General features: G+C 43.5%; 1 protein-coding gene across 7 annotated transcripts in view; it reads left to right on the plus strand.

The window, feature by feature from the left end:
* LOC137435479 (inositol-tetrakisphosphate 1-kinase) overlaps positions 1-17,758 on the plus strand; it is a 58,394-nt gene that overhangs the window by 29,259 nt on the left and 11,377 nt on the right. For all 7 annotated transcript variants that reach the window (XM_068129338.2, XM_068129313.2, XM_068129321.2 and 4 more), the window contains exons 7-10: positions 838-878; positions 2,769-2,934; positions 3,483-3,550; positions 15,698-15,863. In XM_068129338.2, the coding sequence (XP_067985439.2) occupies positions 838-878; positions 2,769-2,934; positions 3,483-3,550; positions 15,698-15,863 (441 nt within the window). The remainder of the gene's footprint in view (positions 1-837; positions 879-2,768; positions 2,935-3,482; positions 3,551-15,697; positions 15,864-17,758) is intronic.

Consider the following 17,758-nt stretch of genomic DNA (forward strand, 5'->3'; position numbering starts at 1 on the left):
TAGGAAATGCCTCTCTGAGTGTAGTGTGAAAGACGGAGCCATTGTTCTGGCATCGTTGGCATCCAGAGTGCCCCGGAAGTGATGGCACTTCCCCATGCTCAGTGGCTTTGTTTGTTTTGTCTAACAGACCTCTGTTGTGTCTTATGTATTTGTCTGTCTTATTTTGTGTGTGGCAGCTCCACAACGAGCCTCAGTTCCTGTAAAAAAAAAAAATAGAAAAAAAGTCTTGCTTCATTTCATGCCCCCATTAGCCTGGTGTTGGCTTAACGGTTAAGGTGGCTGGCTTGAGATCTTAGGGTCCTGAGTTTGAGACCCTGCCGTGCTGTTGAAATAACACCAGGTGGGATGACTCAGCCTGTCATCCTTCAGAGGTCGGGAAAATGAGTACCATCTTCCTATGGTAACAGAGGTGCTGCATCAGCCGCACAGCTGCTCCCCCAGAAAATGATGCAGCCAAGCAGCCACAGGCGGCATACGAACCAACACCACCGCATGCTCCCATGACCCCTCAGTAATTAATCAGTCGCCCTGGCATTCAAAGTCACCCATGTTGACGGACGTCATTTTGCAATTTAAACCTTTTGATGGGGTTTTAACCTTTATTTTAACCTTCAATTTTAACCTGTAATTTAAACCCATCCCATATTTTATTTATCTTCTTTTTGACTTTTATTTACCTGACCTTTTCTCTTCTTTGCCCCATGTTTGGCCACCTCTTTGCTGCCTCTTTTCAACCTCTTTCACACTCGCAATTGTGTTGTATTTGAATAATAAATTGCAAAAATAAAACGAGAGGATAAATGTGATATACTTACAGTGTGACGATGTATTTTACAGTTTGCAAAACAAGAGTTGCTCACGGTTTGAATTCCCACGAGGTAAAGGCATTAATGATGTATGCATGGTATTTGTTGTAATAATCACCCCATATGAGACTTTATGATTGCAAGAATGCACCGTTTTTTTTTGTTTTTTTGGGGGGTTTTTTTTTCATTTTTCCACAGGAAATTATCTCATTTAGCATGCTAATAGGTTTTAGCATCTGACGAATAAAACACGAGAAATGAGGAACCTTGCCGTTATTATCAGAACCATGAGCATGGCTCTGGATGAGGGAGAAGTGGAAACGTACAAAGTGTGACAATTAAGTGGTAGGCTGTCCACAGCTGTCCGAGGCGGTACCACCACCTGTCCCTTTAGCAGAACATTGGTTCTGTTGCAAGCTTTTGGGGCTGTCTGCCTGATGGGGTTTTTGTGGGTTATTTCTGCTTCATGGGTTGGATTCCCAGTTCTGCAGTGCTGCTAGAGGGTACCCTTGGAGTCGGTGTTTCCACATGCTTGCTTGCCAGAAAGCCAGAGGCCAAAACCCGGGTATAGCACCCTGGGAAGCTGCTTCATCATCTGGTGCATAATCTCGGGTCCCCTTCTCTGCCATTTTGTGACTGAGCCGCATCGAGCATGGGATTCCAGGAAGTCCTTCTGAGGCCACTAGTTACCTCTGCCACCAAAGGTGGTTGGAGGTTATGTATTCATCCCTGTTTCTCTTTGTTGGTATGTTTATGAGCACGATATCTCAATGTTTGGGATGGATTCGACTGAACGTTGGTGGACAGGTTGGATGTGCAACAAGGACAAATTGATGAGATTTTGATGAAGATCTGGATCCAGATACAAGAATTTTCGTGATTCTTCAGCATTGAGAGATGGGGCTAAAAACGAATATAGCATGTTATTTCAAAATGTGGACAGACTGACAAAACTTCGTGGATGATTTGGGTAGGTTAGACAAGAACAAGCCAATTTGATTTTGGTTCAGGTCCGGATCCAGATCCGGCCTATCGGTAGGATACAAAACGTAAACTGTTGAGCCTGGCAGAGGTGTGCACTCTACCGAGTGTCGTTGTAGTTTGCACTGTCATGGCCATTTTGGATACTCCTTGTTTGTCTGCAAAATTCCCCTCCTTGTTTTTCTGCAAAGCTCCTCAACCCCTCTTTATTCTGCTGTAGACCAATCATCTATGGCACAGACAATCCTGATTATATTTTCCTCTCTTTCTTTGCTTTTACATCCAGTGGGATCCCATTGATTTTAGGGCTCAACCCTTCCCCTGTGCTGTTTTTTTTTGTTTTTTTTTCCTTTTTAAACCACCTGAAAGCAAAATTTCAGCTGTAACCATTGATTGTATAAACCAAACCGATGTGTGTTCTTGCCAAACAGATGCAGACAAGTTTCGGCATGTATGAGTATCTGACTTCATAGTGGTGAAATTGCTGTGTAGGTACTATGAACTTGTTGCAGATGAATAACAGTTAGTCAAATGAACTCGCAGTAACAGCAACATTTGTGTGACCGACACTCCATGAGGGCTGAATATAGTTGGAACAGCCAAGTGGATTGTCTTGATGTGCATGTGTCAGTGCAGTTTCTGCTATGAGAGAGATTTTGGTTGTATGGGTATTTCTCATGTCCCTTGTGAAGTCACTTGAGGTGTTTTTTTTGCTTAAAGAAGACAATTATTTAATACTTCTTTTTAACTTTTCCATCAGTTTTTGGGGACCCGTGAAATACATAACGTGGCACATGAATAATTGTTTTTGTATATTGTAGACATTTTGCTATTTTATTCAGAATCTCAATAATTTTTCTATTTTGGGGGTAACAGCCCATATATGTGTTTTCCATTAATACCACTTGTGTATTTTTTTTTAAATGGTAGACTGTACCTGTTTTAATTGTTTTGACTATGTACCATTCTTGTGATCACCAGATGGCGGTGATATTTAATCGTGTTGGACTCAAAGATGTCTCACCTCCTTGTGTGGCACAAAGCTTTGTAAACCACAATGCTACTCTACACAAGGTGTACATTATTGGAGACACACTCACTGTAGTGCAACGTCCTTCTCTCAGAAACTTCCCCAGTGGAGAATCAGGTACAAGATGTTGAGGATTTCCTTTAATGATCCGTGCTACCTGCACCACACGATATATATTTTTCTCACAGTTATCAGAAGGGTGAAAATCTTCTTTTTTTGTTTTTTTTAATACTGCACATCAAATATGATTGGTCCGCCTCCCACTTTTCTCCATCATCCAAAATGGAATGTACTGGTGAAGAACCCATCTGCCCAGAATTGCAGATGGGTTAATTCCCCATTAAAAAAAAAAAATTCCCCACCTTCCTCTTCCCTCCCCACCACCTCCCCGGAATTTCGGACGGGTTGATGTCACCCTAGAATTCTGGACTGGTTGTTTCCCCCTCCCTTCCCCCCTCCTCTTCCCACTCCCCTTCCAGTGGGAGCAGCATTATGCCATACATATTTATATGAAGAGAATTGTGCTCTTCCCTCTTCCCCTCTTCCTCCTCCACCCTGAACCCAAGAGCCTGTTTTTTTTTTGTGTGTGTTTTTCTTTTTTACCCCCAACATCATTCCTATGACTTGCAATGTACTGACTTTCCCTGTTCTTATTTTGTTGCCAGAAATGGAAACGTTGTTTTTTTGCAGTCAAGAGGTGTCTAAGGCAGAGTCGTCGTCTGAGCTGACAAAGGTAAAAAAAGAAAAAGAAAAAAGGAAGTCTGCAGCTAGCTTGATGTCTTGCAGATTATTTTTTTTGTGTGTGCATTCATCAAGCAAAGGGCATCAGTGTTCATGTCCTCCCCTGATATTGGATTTAATTAACATCACCATCTGGAGCTTGGCGTGATTTAGAGACTTGGCAACTTAGTCGGGCTGAAGGATATTGTACTGTGGTAGGTGGAAAAGTTAAGTTGTACCTGATTTTCACCAGCCACATATTTGAAATGAGACTGGTGAACAAAACATGTGAATAGTGGTACAAACAGTACAACATTGAGCTTTTATGGTCTATAAGCCCTAGAATGTACTGTATCCCATATTGTATGCATCTTATATGCAATCTAACCCTCTGTTTGTTTTAAGCGGTGAAGCCACTTCAAAATTTAGCTTTGGCCTTCCTTCCTTCCATCCGTCCATCAAAAATGAATTTTGTGTTTAATTTAAAATGTGTTTAATTCTAAAGCGTTCTAAAATGTAATTCTAGAGGGTTCATAAAGGTAATTCTAAAGAGTTTTGTTCGTTTCTTTTATTTGCCTATTTCATATTAAAAAATGCCAAAAGGAACCGCTTCCTTCGGCTACGGGTTTGTGTTTTTTTGTTTTTTTTCATAAACAATATACCTCCTGTACCTTTTATGTCCAGTGCATTCAGAAAGTATTCAGACCCCTTCACTTTTTTCACATTTTGTTATGTTGCAGCCTTATGCTGAAATCGTTTAAATTCCTTTTTTTCCCTCATCAATCTACACTCAATACCCCATAATGACAAAGAGAAAACAGGATTTTAGAAAGTTTTGCAAATTTATTAAAAAGAAAAAACTGAAATATCACATTGACATAAGTATTCATACCCTTTGCTCTGACTTGCAATGTAGACTTTCTATAGGCACTGTAGGCTTATTGAAAGGTGATATTTGAAATATGATTCAATATTTTCACGATCAGAACTCATGGCCTAAATAATTACGTTGAAATCTAGAGTGAAATCGTAAAATAAAATCGAAAAAAAACTTTTCTTTAAAACCTGATATATACACAAAGAATTAAGTTAAGCACCCCTACACAACGAATTAAGGTAAGCACCCCCTAATATATATTCTTTGTGTATATGTATACATTGGCATATATTCTAAGGTATGTGAGATCAAATAATGATTGGTATGACATTAGCAATTATCCATTGATGAAATGCAGATGAGTGCACGCATCTGTGACGTAGGGTTGAGTCAGTGATCCGATCACGTGGGTCCTACACACGTTATTGACGCAAAGATCGCTAGAGGTCTTCTCAGAACAATGACTGTACGTTAGAAAACATAAACGTCATCCACACTGTCCGTGATGGACCTATAGCTCCATACTTAAATTGAGGTGAAAATATGCCTAAAATTCCCAAAAAATTTCACCTTAAATTATTCAGAATAAAATATTGAAAACGGCATGATTGTTATGTTTTTATGTGACCATAATATCACTTCTCCAGAAAATATAGCAATATCATGGGTATATTACACTGTTTTGACGACAACAAACTTGTAACGTGCGAGGTTGTAAAAAAACGGGGGGGGTGCTTAACTTAATTCTTTGTGTATATAATTAAATAAGATGCTCCTTGGGACGTGAAGTGAAATTGATGCAAATGTTGTTGTATTCCCAATCATCATGAGTTCCCTATAACTTTTGTCTTCAGTGTGAAAAAGACCAACAGCGACTATTAAAAGCATCATCAAATATCGAAGGTTGAAACCTATCGGCGTCACAGGCGTTCTGAGGGACACAGTGTGTGTCGACCCCAGGCTTCAAGCTTTCTGGTCTAAAGGATCATTCATTTTTGGCCCAGTGGAATTGGAATTGATGCAAGCTATATAAACACAATGCAATATAAATGGTTTGGCTTCATTACATAAACCGAGTTATTGTTTTTTCGAGGCATCAAGCAATCAAACCAGCCTTCTGTGACTATGCACTGCCCGCATTTAAAAAAAATGTTTTGGAAGCTAATGAGGCTGTGCTTGTATATCGCCCATGCTATTGTTTTTTTGTTTTTTTTTATAATTCTTTTTATATTGTATAATAATATTGTATAATATATTATAATTGTATAATATTGTTTTTATCATTATTATTTCTGAAGCAATCCAGGCTGGGCTTGTACACCATAGGTTTGTGCATTTCACATTTATGCCTCAGCCTCCGTCGTGATTATTCAGACTCTGTGTTGTGTTAAGTTTTGTGCACCCGTCATGATACGTCATTAAGATGCGGTCTCGGCTGACAGGATGACCTTGAGGTACCCACCCTGTCCTCGAAGCTGCTTGGGTTTGAAACTCAACCCAGTTATCAATTGTCATCCCGATGTTTCACAGGCAGGGTGAATCATCCATGTGTGCTATCCCTCTGATGGACATTAAAATGGGTGTTCTGTCTTCCAACATTCGTTGATGGACGTTAAAAATCCCCACTGTGTCCTTCCTTCAGAAAGTGTGGGTGAGCTATTGCCGGCACTCTGAGCAAATTACAAATTATTGTCGGAACTACTGCTGAGAAGGCAATGGCAAACCACCCAGACCATCCAGTATAACCCTTGCTCAGGAAGCTGCTTTGGCGGCACAGATGCTTAGTAACAAATATGGTACATAAGATAAAAGTAACAACAAAATGGCGAAAACGAAAAAAAAAAAAAAATTGAAAAGGAAATTAAAGCTGTTTAAAAAGAATAGATGCCGATTATTATGTTTTATCATTGAGAGATGGGGGAAAAAAACGATATACAGCATGATATCTTAAAAAGTTGTGGACAGATTCGGACAAAACTTGGTGGATGGCTTTGGTGTGTGACATGGAAGAATTGATTCGATTTTGTTGAAGATTCAAATCTGGATCAGAGAATTTTAAAAGTGATTCTTCACCATCGAGCGATTGGGCTAAAACCGATACATAGCACGATATCTCAAAAAGTTATGGACGGAGTTGGACGAAAACTAAGGTGGACTAGTTGTGTTAGTGACAAGAACAAGCCGATTAGATTTTGGTTCAGGTCCAGATGCAGATCCGACCCATCAGTGGGATACAAAACGTAAACTATTCAACCTAGAGGAGGTATACTCTCTACCGAGTGCCGTTCTGGTTATATTAATATTGTTATTGTTATTAATGCAAATATTACATAAATGGGCCACACTGGGTAATTTGTTGGACAAGTCAGCAGGTGGTATTGTACACTGCTCCTTTCCTATGCCATCCCCAGGCATTGCAAAACGTCACTGCCGGGCACCGAAGGGGGCTCGGCAGTGACGCACGCTGAAAGGGAGTACTCAGTTTTCACTCTGGTTGTTTTCTTGCTTTCTTGTTTTCTTGTTGTACACCGCACCTTTCCTATGCCATCTCCAGGCATTGCAAAACGTCATTGCTGGGCACCGAAGGGGGCTCGGCACTGACGCACGCTGAAAGGGAGTACTCAATTTTCACTCTGGTTGTTTGTTTTCTTGTTTGTTGTACACCGCTCCTTTCCTATGCCATCTCCAGGCATTGCAAAACGTCATTGCCGGGCACCGAAGGGGGGGGCTCAGCAGTGACGCACGCTGAAAGGGAGTACTCAGTTTTCACTCTGGTTGATTTCTTGTTTTCTTGTTTGTTTGTTGGTTTGTCCGGGCGATATCTCAGCCATCCTTTGAGCTAGGAAGCTGAAATTTCGGCACAATAGGGAGCAAGTCCTTTGTCAAAAACGTAATTTTTGTTTTTTGATTAATCAATTAATTGATGAGTTATTTAATTATTAGCGATTAATTAAGTACTTATTTAATTAATCAAATTTCCTTTCTCTTCTGACCATTAACTCAGGCACCTTTTGAGTTAGGAAGCTGATATTTGGACATGCCAATGACCAGGTGATTTGGCTGCAAAGGCTATTTTTGATTTATAAATTAATCAATTAATCGATTAATTATTTAATTATTCGATTAATGACTACTTTTTCTTTTTTTTTTTAGTTACAGATTCTGATGAAATGGTGGTGGTTTATGTGTTCTATGACCGAATTGATTAATAATTTAATTTTTTCATGATTATTATTTATTTATTTTCATTATTAATCATTTATTTATTTTCTTTCTCATTTGGCCAATATCTCAGGCACCTTTTGAGCTCGGAAGCTAATATTTGGACATGAGTGACCAAGTGATGTGGCTATCAAGGATATTTTTGATTTATTGATTAATCAATTAATCAATTCATCGATTAATTATAATTAATCAATTAATTATTTAATTTTTTATTAATGACATATTTAATTAAATTTCTAAAAGATACATCTTCGGATGAAGCACGAGTGGTGTAGTTATGCTATTAGCCAATTAAGAAAATATTTTGTGATAATCTTTTATTGTTTTTTATTATACGATTAATCAATCAATTAGTGTACACCTCTCCGTCCCAATGCAGCCTCAATGAGCTGCACTGCGGTATTGCCGGGCGCCAAAGGCGCCCCGGCAATGCCGCGCTGTAGGATATTTAATTATTTGGCATGGGGGCGGTGTACTTTGAATGTATCTGTACTTGTTTCATTTTTTAGTCAGTTATTTATCGGAGTATGCAGGGCAGGTACCCACCAGCGCTAGCTGCCAGCTTCTTGACAAGCTGGTCTTTGAACAAAATGTTTCATGTCCATTCCATAAGCTTGGTTCATACTATAACCGTTGCTTGAATCTTGAAACTTTGTTCATCCCATTTGATTGGCAGTTTGGTCCAAATGTGCACTGAGGGTGAAGCATGGTGAGACTATTTAAGCGATGCACTGTCGACAGGCGGGGAGAGTTGATTTTTTTTTTTTTTTTTTTTTTGTTGTATCCTGAATCGAGTCTCGTGAAAGAGCTAACATTTACTTCACAAACAAATCAACCAGACAAACAAAATATATAAAAAGAGGTAGTGGAAGACAAGATGGGGAGAGAAGGGGGAAGCACACAAACACAACATTTGAGAGCAGGGAGATGTGTCGGAGGGAGAGGGCTTGGGAGGAGGAGATGTGGGAAGGGGGGGGGGGGGGTGGGAGAAGTATAAAACACAAGGACACCAAGGACTTCAAGGACAGAAGTTGGTATTTCAAAAAAGTGGAATTGGGGTGAAATTAGCAGGGGTAAAAAAGATCAAGGTTTTGGATGGGGGAAGATAAGAGATGGTGGTGAACAGCTGTTTTAAAGACCTGGAGGGTGGAGTGGGATTGAAGAGAGTGAGGGAGTTTGTTCCAAGGTGGGAGAAAAGAGGAATGAAGGAGTGAAGGTGAGCAGAGAGTCTTGATTTTGGCAATTTAACCATAAGAGGGTTGCAGGCAGATCTTGTGCGACCTGTAGGAATATTTGCGGGACAGAGCCCAGAGAGAGCTGGGGGGGCAAGGCCAGAGAGCAGTCGGGAGAAGACGGAAAGACCACCAACCTGCCTGCAGTGAGTGAGTGGAGGCCCTTGGAGTTAGCTTCATCGCGGGAGATTCCAATGATTCTGAATGCTTTGGTTTCAACAGCGTGAAGATGAGCTAGGTGTGAGGCAGGAGCACCAGCCCAGAGGGGAGAGCAGTATTCCATTGAGCTGTGGATGAAAGCCTTGTATGTGGTGAGGAGCTCAGGTGTGCCAAGGAAGGACTTCGCACGACGGAGGATGCCCAGTCGGCGACTGGCTTTGGAGGCCAGATTTGAAATGTGGTTTTCCCAGGAAAGATCATGGCAGATAGTGAGACCCAAAAGCTTGAGTGACAGAACTTCTTGGAGAGGATTATTCAGAAAGTGGATGGGAGGGTTGTCCAGCCGGTCTTTTCGGAGAGACATCGTAAGAGTGTGAGATTTGTCAGGATTGAAAGACGTGTTCCACTTGTTTGCCCAGTCTGTGATTTTGTCCAGGTCTGCAGAGAGTGAGGAGGCTGCAGACTGCCGATCTGAGGGATGAAGAATGGAGCGACAGAGAGTAGAGTCATCCGCAAAGAGATAGAGAGGATTTTCAAGACAGTCAGAGAGATCATTGATAACAACAACAACAACATGCATTTTAAGGCAATTTTCCCTGCTAGAGCGGGGGTTAGCCTTGCGGTCCCCATGACAATCTTCTCCATTTTGCCCTATTTTCTGCATCTCTCCTTGTTAACCCCCTTGCCCGCATTTCTTCTTCCACCATCTTTAGCCAAGTCTTTCTCGGTCTTCCCCGTCCTCTACTTCCTTCTACATTAACTTCCATCACTCTTCTCAACCAGTCACTTTCATTCATTCCTCAATACATGACCAAACCATCTCAACCTGTTCCTCTTCACAGCATCAATCACAGGCAATATTCCCATCATCTTTCGCAATTCATCATTTGTCCTCCTCTCTCTCAACGATACTCCGCACATCCATCGAACCATTCGCATTTCCACCCTTTCCAGCCTTCGTTGCTGCTCTACGTTCATTACCCATGTCTCGCTCCCATAAATCATAACACTTCTCACACATGCAGCATACACCTTTCCCTTCAGCTTCAGCGACACTCTCCTCCTCATCAGCACGCCACTCAGTTCCCGAAACTTCTTCCATGCACATCTCACTCGAGCAACCGTTGCCGAGTCTGATCCACCTTCTCCATTCAGCATGTCTCCGAGGTAGCAAAATGTTTTCACACCTTCCAGCTTCACGCCATCTCCAAGATCCAACTCAACATTTCCTCCATCTGCAGCTCCCTCTGCGCACACCTTACATTTGAATGTAGCTGCCACACTGGTTAATGACCCTCTCAGACCACTACATTTTTGATGAACCCACTCAGCGCACATTGTACACTGAATGGAGTTCACTCCGACACCCTTCCTGCACACAGCACACGGCCACTTCCCAGTTCTTTCCACCTCACCACATGCTTTACCACTTGCCATCACCTTTGTCTTTCCGATATTCACCTTCAGACCTTTTGTCTCCATACATTCCTTCCACTTGTTCATCTTTTCCTTCAGTCCATCCATACTTTCCGCAATCAACACCAGATCATCTGCATACAACAACTCCCACGGTAAACCCTCCTTTACGTTCTGAGCCAGCACCTCCATCACAGCTACAAATAGTAGTGGACTTAGTACCGACCCCTGATGCACTCCCACCTTCACCTCAAACTCACCACTGTTTCCGTCCTTCGTCCTTACAGCTGTGCGTGCTCTTTTGTACATTGCCATCACTACTCTGATCAACCATTCCTCCACTCCTAACTTCCTCAATGCCCATGTCAATACTTTGCGTGGAACCCTATCGAATGCTTTCTCCAGATCAACAAACCCAAAAAACAACTTCTTCCTCTTATCCATGTACTTCTCCTGCAACTGCCTCACAATGAAAAGCGCATCTGTCGTTCCTCTTCCTGGCATAAATCCAAACTGCATTTCGTCGATCTTCACTTTCTTCCTTATCCTCCTTTCCAACACCCTTTACAATACCTTCATTCCATGCTCCAATAACTTTATCGCTCGGTACGAGCCACACTCCAGAGGGTCACCTTTCCCCTTGTATAGAGGGACGAGGGTACTCAGTTCCCAATCCACTGGAATGCGGCCTTCTTTCACCACCAGATTACAGATCTCTGTCATTCTCTTCACACCCCAACTTCCTGCTGCCTTCAACATATCTCCCACAACTCCCGTCGGCCCTCCCGCTTTTCCACTCTTCATTGCTTTTATCGCTTCCTCAACTTCCTTCTCAGTTATCTTCTCTGCCGGTCCTAAAACTGGGTTACTCTCTATGTTGCCATCCCATTCATTCTCTGTATTCAACAGCATTTCCATATATCTTTTCCATCTTCCTTTAATTCCATCTGGGTCGACAACGATTTGTCCCACTTCATCCTTCAAGCAACTCACCCCCATCACATCACACCTCTCTTTCGCTATGTGCTTTGCAATCCTGAATACTGCTTTCTGATTGCAAAGCACATGGCGAAAGAGAGGTGTGATGTGATGGGGGTGAGTTGCTTGAAGGATGAAGTGGGACAAATCGTTGTCAAGTTGTCAGAGAGATCATTGATGAAGACCAGAAAAAGCACAGGGCCCAGAACACAGCCTTGGGGAACTCCAGCCTGAACAGGAAGAGGAGATGAGAGAAACCCATTCAGGGCCACACGTTGACTACGACTAGAGAGGAAGTCCGCCAGCCATGCGTGGAGATTTCCATGGATACCAAAAGAGGAGAGTTTGGTGAGCAGAGCGGGGTGCCAGACCGTATCGAAGGCACGTGATATGTCAAGGGAGACAGCTCTAATTTCCTGTTTGGCATTGAGGACCTCCAACCAATTGTTGAGAAAGCAGAAGCAGCATGTCCAGAGTAGAGTGACCAGGTCTGAAACCAAATTGATGATCAGAGATCAAGCCATTGGAGAAGAGGAAAGATTTCATATCTGAAGCAATGATGGATTCCATGACTTTGCTGATAATTGGGAAAAGGCTGATTGGTCTGTCATTGCTGGGATCTGTTTTTGCACCTTTTTGTGCAAAGCGGTGATGTTGGCAGATTTCCAAGCAGATGGCAGATGACCTTGAGCAAAAGAGAGGGTGAAGAGAACAGAGAGAGGGAGGGAAAGAGCGGAAGAACAGGATTTTAGGACCCGTGGGCTGATGCCGTCAGGTCCAGTTGCAGAATCAGAGTCGAGGGTTGACAGAAACTTTTCCACCTTGTCAGGAGGAATGGACACAGAGTCCAGGAGCAGCTGGGTACGACTGGGTACGGTGGGTACAGAGAGGGATGGGTTTGGGACACAAGATTTAGAGGCAAACACAGAGTTGAGGCATTCAGCTTTTTCACGTGCGGAGTCAGCCGTGTGGCCGTTTGAGGTGAGGGAGGGGATGGAGGGGGAACAAACACCAGAAACAGATTTGACCAGACGCCACCAGGATTTGGAAGAGGGAGACAGATAAGAGAGTTTGGTCCTGAGAACAGAGACATATTGTTTCCTGGCTCTCCTGAGGGTGGGGACACACTTGTTTCGGGCTTTGTGAAAGGAAATGAGATTTCCTTCCGTTGGATTTGCTTTCCAGGAGACGAAAGCAAGTTGTTTCTGGGCAATAGCCTCACCACAAGATTCCGTGTACCATGGACGGGAGGAAGGGGATGACAACTGAAGACGAGATAGGATAAATCTGTGCATGAGAGAGAGAGCAATTTACTTTGGAAGAATTCCCAGGATGAGTTGATGTCAGAGGCGGTAGAGATGAGAGACCAGTCCAGATGATTGATGGCTGCTTGAAGACCGTGCCAGTTGGCCTGAGTGAAATGCCAGACTCGTCGACGCTGTGGAGGCTCTCTGAGAATGGTCAGAGAGATGTCCACTTTAACAAGCACATGATCAGATGAGCCGATTGGAGCAGAAGAAGAGCAGCAGACATTTTCAGGGAAGTTAGTCATAACCAAGTCCAGAAGAAAAGATGCTCCGTTGATTGAGATCTGGGTCGGGAAATTGACAGATTGTGTCAGTCCCAGTGAGTCACAGAAGTCCTTTGCTGAAGAGCCATGGCTGGTGAGAGAGGTACCCACACCCAGCCAACTGGCATGGTGACAATAATTGAAATCACCACATATGAGGAAGAGAGAGTTGGGATGGGTAGATAGAAGTTGGTCCATATTATCAGACAGCGAGATGTAGATGGAGACATCACTGTTTGGTGGATGGTACAACACACATATGAACAAAAGGTGGGAGCGAAGGGGAAGCCGTAGCCAAAGGTATTCCTTGGGGGTGAGGTGGAGAGAGGGCAGTGCAGGGCGAGTGAGGAAGAGAATTTTTTATAAAGATAGCAACCCCACCTCCAGGACGAGGCTCAGGTCTATCATACCGGAGGAGGGAGTAACCTGGGAGAGATACCAAGGAATCAGAGATATCATGAAGGAGGAACGTTTCTGTTAAGCAGATCACGTCTGGTTTGTCAGAAGCAACCTGTATGGAGAGATCGCTCAAGTTTGAGCGCAGGCCCTGGATGTTTGAGGTCCATACTGTTAAAGAAGAGGAAGGGGGAGCATCGGATACAGAACAGGGGGTGGGGGGGGGGCGGTAGGGTAAGATGTGGAAGAGGAGGAAGAGGTAGGGAGAGCTGTTGAAGGTGTGTCAGAGATTTCAGAATAGCTTGGAGAAAGGGAAGAATGGGGCGGACAAAAGGTTTGATGGTGATTGGGTGAGGCGCAGTGAGGTGTTATTTGAGGAGGGGGAAGAGTGAGGCAGAAGGTTGAGGGAGATGAAGGTGAAAGTTGGAAGGGGGAAGAAGCGGGGAGGACGCTTTGAGGAGGAGGGGTGAGAGGGGAGTCTAGGAGGGGAGGAGTGAGGGAGAGTCTCAGAGGGGAGGGGTGTGGGGGGAGTTTAGGAGGGAAGGGGCAAGGGGGGAGATTTGAAAGGGATGGGTGATGGGAAGATTTGGAGGGGAGGGGCAAGGGGGTAGATTTAGAGGGGAGGGGTGATGGGGAAGTTTTGGAGGGAAGGGGTGATGGGGAGGATTTGGAGGGGAGGGGCAAGGGGGAAGATTTGAAAGGGATGGGTGATGGGGAAGATTTGGAGGGGAGGGGCAAGGGGGAATATTTGATGGGGAGGGGTGATGGGGAAGTTTTGGAGGGGAGGGGTGATGGGGAAGTTTTGGAGGGAAGGGGTGATGGGGAAGATTTGGAGGGGAGGGGTGAGATTGGATTTTGAAAAGTGTACGATTAATGCGAAACGAACATTTATTGCAAAATGAGTTTCTTGAGACCTTCGAGTCAAAAATACGTTTGAGGACGCTGAAGGATGGGTGGAGTGCTGGAGAGATTAGGGAATGTATGAAAGAGGCACTGTAAGAGATGGAATTTAATTTTGGAATGAATAGATTTGGTGAGCAAGTCAAAAGCATCCTTTTATAGAAGAAGAAGAAAAAGGTGTTTTAGTATACGACAGAATACAGTTCTTCAGGGGACAGTTTAAACATTTTTTAACAACGTGGTTGAAGAACGAACGAACGAATAAGAACGAACAAACAGATAAGAACAGAGAAGGAAATTTATTTATTTATTTTTTTTTTTTTTTTTTTTGAGTTGACATTTTAAAACGAGGAAGTATGAGGTGAAAAGACCGTGAAAAACAGAGACCGAAAGTAATTGCAGCGCAATCGAAGAACCGCTGAGACAAAAACAAAGCCTCACGCCAAGGTCGGACACGGTAGCCTACTACACTAGGCCTCAGAATGCGCGACACGAACTAACCGACGATTCTGTACACAGGTATGAAAAACCAATACCGAGAATCCTATTAAAGACACACCAATAGTTACACACACCGAAAGAAAGATACAGTTTCGACAAAAACACAATTGTGAAAAATTTCTTAACTTCGAAAGCATGCGCGCATGGACAGCTTTGAAGAGACGTGACCTCCAATCTTGCGCATGCGCAGAGCCCTAAGTTGTAGATGGTGCGTTTAATGAGAGAATTGAGACAGAAAGATGATACGCCAGCCCAATGGGTCATCATTTGCCACCGAAGTTCTTCAAGTAGTTGGATGCCAGCAGTCATTTCTACCTCAACTGGCGTTTCCAGGCTCTCGCTCTCCATTTCCTTCCCCTTTAAACATCATCACAACAGGGCTGGTTTCTATCATTATTTTTTACTCCTTTTCAACTCAACACTCCTTCCCGCACCCACTCCTTCCCCTCGTCCCCTTTTTATTCCCTCCCATTGTCCTTTGATTTTCTCTGCTGGCCCATATCATTACAAATGGTCTTGTCACTGGTTGTTTATTATAATGTAATTTAGTTTCTGTTCTTGTAGGCTTACAATAAGTTACTTCTAATTGAGGTGTTGGTACCCCTTCATTTCCTTGGTGCAGTTCGGTTCAAAATTTAACTATTTGGGGAAATTAGGGGAACTTGTATCCCCTTTACCCGATCGGCCATCTGGGTTCACAGTTGTAATAATTAGGCCATCGGGGTGTTGCTGGCGCCACCCAGAGTTGTGTAACAATATCTAGCTATGATGTTAACTTGTGGGTTTATTTTGTGTTGTCTTTCATTTTATTGCGAGGAGCTAGTGATTGGATTTTGTTGAGTGAGGGGTTGATTGTGGAACACAAATGAGCAAGTAATAAAGCGGCCTGTTTTTGATACTTTGTAGCCACTACATGGAACTCAGCGAATGGACTCAGAGCTGCCAAATGAGGTTGCACATCAACTGGTCACAGCCATTCGACCTGTTCTTGGAGCCTCTCTCATTGGCGTCGATGTCATTGTCGAAAATGGAACGGGGCATCGAGCTCTCATCGACATCAATGTTTTCCCAGGTGATATACGTTGGTGATTAAATTTTCCATTTTTTCGGGTGATTAAATTGGACATCAGCTGAGCTCTGTGAGGGCTTATATTTTGCGTCCTATCGGTCTGTCCATCTGTCCAGTCTCCACTCAAAAAATGACTGGGCACATTTCTTTCGTATTCAGCACAATTTTTGCAATAATAGCTGGGCATGAAGAACCTTAAATGATTTCGGCATTGGAGCGAAACGTGATGGGACATGTGATTTATATTGCCGAAGTTTGGCAATTAAAAGAAACTAATAGTACAGTTGTAGTGATTATTTTATGCAAAGGCAAATTATTTTTCATCATAAAGGCAACTTAGGTATATGGATTTAGTAACCATTTATGTATATGCACTTCAACATCTATGGCGTCACTTTACAATCACCTTACAACCAGCACGTTATATGCACTTTACAACTGACACGCATTGGATTATTTATTTATTTGCATACACTTTACCATCTCCACTACCAACACGCAACCTTGTATTATTAAGTTTGTTTGTATGAGAAACAGCCGCTCCCTATAGGAGCCGCTACATGTGGCTCCCTAAAGGAGCGGCTAAGGGATACAGATGGGTGGGGGTGGGGTGGTCATGTGTATGTGTATATATCTACGTAGTTCTCCGATCATCAATTTGGATTCAGACCAGGTCATTCTACTCTGGACATGTTGCTTCTGCTGTCAACAATGGATGGAGGTCCTCAATGCCAAACAGGAAATCAGAGCTGTCTCCCTTGACATATCACGTGCCTTCGATACGGTCTGGCACCCAGCTCTGCTCACCAAACTCTCCTCCTATGGTATCCAAGGAAATCTCCATGCTTGGCTTGTGGACTTCCTCTCTGGTTGTAGTCAACGTGTGGCCCTGAATGGATTTCTCTCATTGCCTCTTTCTGTTCTGGCTGGAGTTCCCCAAGGTAGTGTTCTGGGCCCGGTGCTTTTTCTGGTCTTCATCAATGATCTCTCCGACTCTCTGGAAAATCCTCTCTATCTCTTTGCTGATGACTCCACTCTCTGCCTCTCCATTCCTCATCCCTCGGATCGGCAGCCTGCAGCCCTGGACAAAATCACAGACTGGTCAAAGAAGTGGAACATGTCTTTCAATCCTGACAAATCTCACACTCTTACTATGTATCTCCGAAAAGACCGACTGGAAAACCCTCCCATCTACTTTCTCAACAATCCTCTCCAAGAAGTTCTGTCGCTCAAGCTTTTAGGTCTCACTATCTGCCATGATCTTTCTTGGGAAAACCACATTTCCAAGCTGGCCTCCAGCCAGTCGCCGACTAGACATCGTTGGTCGTGCGAAGTCCTTCCTTGGCACACCTGAGCTCCTCACCACATACAAGGCTTTCATCCACAGCTCAATGGAATACTGTTCCCCCCTCCGGGCTGGTGCTCCTGCCTCACACCTAGCTCGGCTTCACGCTGTTGAAGCCAAAGTTTTCAGAATCATTGGAATCTCCTGCGATGAAGCTAACTCTGAGGGCCTTTCACTCACTCACCGCAGGTTGGTGCTCTTCGTCTTCTACCGACTCCTCTCCGGCCTTGCTCCCCCAGCTCTCTCTGTGCTCTGTCCCCCAAATATTCCTACATGTCGCACAAGATCTGCCTGCAACCATCTTATGGTTAAACTGCCAAAATCTAGGCTCTCTGCTCACCTTCACTCTTTCATTCCCCTTTTCTCCCACCTCTGGAACAAACTCCCCTTCTCCCTTCAATCCCACTCCTCCCTCCATGTCTTTAAAACAGCTGTTCACCACCATCTCTTATCTTCCCCCATCCAAAATCTTGATCTTTTCTACCCCCGCTAAATCACCCCAGATACTTTTTTTGGAAATTCAAACTTCTTTCCTGGAAGTCCTTGCAGTGTC

This window comes from Myxine glutinosa, chromosome 1 (assembly GCF_964187855.1).
Source record: "Myxine glutinosa chromosome 1, kmMyxGlut1.1, whole genome shotgun sequence".
NCBI classification, from domain to species: domain Eukaryota; kingdom Metazoa; phylum Chordata; class Myxini; order Myxiniformes; family Myxinidae; genus Myxine; species Myxine glutinosa.